The 4242-nt window shown below is 55.6% G+C and overlaps 1 protein-coding gene and 1 long non-coding RNA gene across 2 annotated transcripts in view; one reads left to right on the top strand and one right to left on the bottom strand.

Moving 5' to 3' along the window:
* The window catches only part of MED13 (mediator complex subunit 13), a 52612-nt gene extending 49888 nt beyond the window's left edge, over positions 1–2724 (bottom strand). The window contains exons 1-2 of the mRNA XM_027690766.1: positions 2084–2724; positions 22–256 (exon numbers count right to left, since the gene is read on the bottom strand). Of these exons, the coding sequence (XP_027546567.1) occupies positions 22–256; positions 2084–2149 (301 nt within the window). The 5' untranslated portion in view covers positions 2150–2724. The remainder of the gene's footprint in view (positions 1–21; positions 257–2083) is intronic.
* LOC113971156 lies at positions 1287–2832 on the top strand. Its single transcript, XR_003535457.1, has 3 exons — positions 1287–2095; positions 2441–2525; positions 2721–2832. It is a non-coding gene; the product is annotated as an uncharacterized LOC113971156 (long non-coding RNA).
* The last annotated feature ends 1410 nt before the right edge of the window (positions 2833–4242 follow it).

The following is a 4242-nucleotide window of genomic DNA, read 5'->3' on the forward strand; positions in this document are numbered from 1 at the left end:
CCCAAATGAACGTCCTCCTACCTGAGAGGTCATGATGGATCAGGTCAGCGAAGTTGGGGTCGTCCCCCCACCAGAAGATCCAGAGCTCCCTTCGCCCCGGCCGCTGGTCCCGGCGCCACACGCTGAGCACGTCGGCCTTGAGGCAGCGGCTGAAGCTGCTCAGGATGGGATCCTCTTCCGTGACCGGGAAGAGAATCGGGGCAGACGTTGGGCCCTGCCACACGTAGCGCTTCCATTTAATCCCAGTGAGATCAGCCTGAGGGGAGGGAAGGAAAACAACATCACACATGGAGGCAGGTGGTACCCCCACCACAAACAGCCAGGTGAAGGGAGGAAGGAAGGATTGGTGGCACAAAATTTAACAGAAATCGCGGTGGTGAGTTTTGTGAAGGGGAAATAAGCAGCAATCCTGGTTTAAAATCTCTTTGAATAACTGCAGGAAAGCGAGAGCTGCTCGTTTCCACTACACAGAGATTTGATTTAAAGTCAAAGAGGGAAAGACGAGTGAATAATGTAAATTATTCACAGACTGCAACTGCCCAAGCTCCCACACACTTGCCTTAGCAAAGGACATCTTTCTTTTCACTTGCTTATGCACACACTACCTTTCCAATCCAAGATTACCCCGTGGAAATAGGTAATACAGTAAATCTAACCCAAGCACACATTCTTCCAGCCATCCACTCCTTTGGAAAATTTCACAAGTTTCTCCATTGTAAAACATTCTCTGCATCTCCCCCAGGAAGCCTCTCGAGTTCCCTGATTTCACCAGGAGCTATCATACTTTTCATTCCTCACACCACATCCCGAGAACTTCAATAATAATTTTATCATTAAATTACACGTTAGACCTGCGTCCACATCGATTACGAGCCACTAGACCCCCTTCCAGGCAAAAATTAAATTCGATTTATCCAGGGAAAGAGGCCCTACTCTGTCTAGCGGGAAACACAATTCCTGGATTATCTACATGGCAGCCCCAAGTTTTAGCGCTGAGTTTTTTCACCCAGTCACCTTAGGGCAGGTAGGGGAGGCACTGCCCCGGGTTCTCCTCCAGGAGGGACAACAAGGCAGGCTGGCATTTGCTAAGAAGTTACTATTTTTTGCCTCCCCGGCATGACAACACACAAAAGATTACTGCAACATTTAAATGTAACATGGCAGCCTCCCCACCTTCAGCAGGAGAGCAATTTGGATGAAAGGTTGCCTGCAACAGTTGATACTTTAGAAACACTTACAGATTTAAAAATACACTGTTAATATGGGGCTGCGGGCCTGGTGCAGGCTGCAGGCACGTTCAGATCCCCCTCCATCCGAAAATATTAGTGCCACAGCTTGGCACAGGATGGTTGTAACAATCTCTAGAATCATAAATATCAGGCAGTCAGCTAAGATCAGCTCATTTGCATTAAAAAGCTGATGAAACAGCTCAGCACAGCCACCAAAAATTGCATCACAGGCCAGTTATAGCGAATTCACTTCGGGAGCCACCAAAAATCAACAATGTGAGCGACTTGATACTTGGGTTAAAAAGGGCTACAAAATGGTGCACATCAAAACACAGAGACAGCACCGATCCCAGGGAGGGCATCACCAAAACCAGCCCTCCAGGATCAAAACAAGCAGCGAAAGGGATCCGTCTAAAAGCAAGGCAGAAGGGAGGTTTCGGCTCGGCTTTTGGGATGTCACGAGCGGGGAGAGGAGAGAGAAAGTTCCCCGAGATGTGGGGCTGGAAGGAGCAGGGGCAGGAGATGGGAAGGCAGGGGATCAGAGGCGGGCAACGGGGAGAAAGGAGGAAAAGTTGGGAGGCACGGAAAGGGAAGGAAAAGGCGAGTTGCAGGGAGGATACTATCCAGGAAGAAAGCGGAGGGAGGGGCGAGGCGAGACAGACAGCGATGGAGGGGGAACCAGAGGGGCATGGGAGAGTTGGCTGCTCCAGGCAGGGCCTACTCCGAGGGCTCATCCAACAGAAGCTCTGCTAAAAATGGCTGCTTTGCTTCCACTGCCCCTTCCCCCTCCCCCAGAGCTCGGCTCCCTTCCCTCCGTGTCCCCGGGCGGCTGCGAGCCCGGGGCCGCCACTCACCAGGCAGAAGAGGTTGGAATGGCAATCCTCCAGGCTGGCCCCGTTCGGCACGAAGCAGGAACTCATCCTCACAGCCACAACCCACACGCCATTATCCCACAGCCTCCGACAAGAAAGAAAGAGACAGCCAGGGAGAGAGAGAGAGAGAGAGAGAGGGAGAGGGAGAGAGGGAGAGACAGACAGCGAGAGGGAAAGGGGGAGGGGGGCTCCGCACACGCACAAATAATAATACAATTAAATAAGGGATTTACACGCGCGCGCACGCGAAATAGTGGCAGGGGGAATAAGGACGAGAGAGGGGGGTAAAAAAGAATATATTAAAAAAAATGATTTAAAAAAAAATTTTTTTTTTTAAAGGAAGTCAGAACGTTTTTCTCGTCTTCTGGAGCTCCACCGGGGGGGTAAAGCCACGGTGGAAGGGGAGAACAGAAAGAGGGAGGTGGTAAGTAATCCAACGACGGGAGATTAAGATCAAAATCCTCCCCGTTCCTCTTGTCTTCTCGTTCGCATAAGGAGGGGAGGGAGAGGAGGTGAGGTGAAGGGGTAATTGATCCAACAAGAGAATAAAAATGGGGTAATTAATCCGGGGGGGTTAGGGGTAAAAATCAGTTGACATCCCTCCTTCCTCTCTTCTCAGATGCCAAGCAAGAGAAGTAGGAAAACATAAATAATCCAGCGGGGGCAATTAATCCAGAACCCCCCCTCCTCTTCCTCCTGTTCCTTTAGTCATCAGATGAGAAAGGGGCAAATTGTGGAATGACTGGGAAGGATTGGCCGTGGGAGAGAGAAAAATCCAGGCTCGTCTCTTCGGAGTCCGAGGGCAACAGGGTGTGGGGGGGTCAGATTCTTCTCCCCTGCTCCAAAAATATTCCAAATAAATTAAAATTTAAAAGCATAAAAACAAACTTCAGGGACCAGAAGCAAGGCCAGTCTGAAGAATTCGTAAAGGCAGAGCGAGAAAAATTTCCTGGGGTGTACCCCAAAAAAACATCTGCGGGGGCAGGGGAGGGGGGAAGGTATTCCTTGAGAGAGAAAGGCCGCAAAAGTCTCCTCAGCAGCCCAGCGGGGGATTAAATTCCCGTGTGGAAAACACCCCCCCCTCCCCAAAACGAAATAGTCTTCGCAGCGAGGGCGAAACCAAAATACCCTCCGTCGGGTAGAAGAAAAAAAAAAATCCTTCCGTGGGGAAAGGAGGGAGGGGGAGAGGGGTGGAAGGAGGAAATTGCGGGTGACCCTCGAAGTCTCTCCGGGGAAGGATGGAGGAGTCTCCGGGAGGCCGATCCCCGTCGGGGGAGGAATCGCAGAGTGTCTTCGGGGGGGCTCGTCCCCCCCAGCTGTCCGCGGGGGCCGGGGGACCCCCAAAAGTCTCTGGAGGGAGCGCGGACCCCGCCGAGTCACCGCGGGCAGCGGGGAGGCGACCCCCGCCAGAGCCCGGGGGGCGGCGGGGCGGGGAGGGACCAGCCCCGCGGCGAGGCCGGTCCTTTAAAAAATAACGAGGAAAAAAAAAAAAAAAAAAAAAAAGAAGAGAGAGAGGGAAAAAAAAAAAAAGAAAAAAAAGGGAGGAGGGGGGAGAGGAGGAGGAGAAAAATATGAAGCGATGGTCTTGGTCCGGCGCGGCGCGTCCCGCGGGGGGCAGCCCGACACCCCCCGCTCTCCTCAGGTGCGGGTCCCGCGGGGGCGGCGGGCGGAGGGTCCCCCTCCCCGGGGCTCCCGGGCAGGGCGGGGAGGCGATGGCCGAGCCCCGGGCTCTGCTCAGCCCCGAGGGGGTCGGAGCCCCGCAATTCCCGGCGCCGCCGACACACACAGGGACGCGGCGGCCGCCGCTGCTGCTGCCGCTGCCGCTGGCGGAGTCGCTGCCCGCAAAGCCCCCGCCGGCGCGTCGCCCTCCCCTCAGCGGTGCCTCTGTCGGCGGCTGCCCGGCCGCGGCATCGTGTGGCGGCGGGAGCCCTGGGCGCGGGTCCCGCACGGCCGGGGCGGGAGCGGCTCCGGCTCCCGGGTAATTCCGAGACCCTTTTTCTTTAATGGCGGCCACAGGGACGGCGGCCGGGGCCCCCCTGCCGCGCTCCCATTGGCCGCCGCGCCGTCACGTGGGCGCGCTCCGCCATGGCGGCGGGGGGGGGCGGGGGCGGGGGCGCGCAGCGGCCGCCAGGGGAGCGCGC

Source organism: Neopelma chrysocephalum, unplaced genomic scaffold (genome assembly GCF_003984885.1).
Source record: "Neopelma chrysocephalum unplaced genomic scaffold, ASM398488v2 Primary Assembly neopelma1_82, whole genome shotgun sequence".
In the NCBI taxonomy this organism is placed as follows: domain Eukaryota; kingdom Metazoa; phylum Chordata; class Aves; order Passeriformes; family Pipridae; genus Neopelma; species Neopelma chrysocephalum.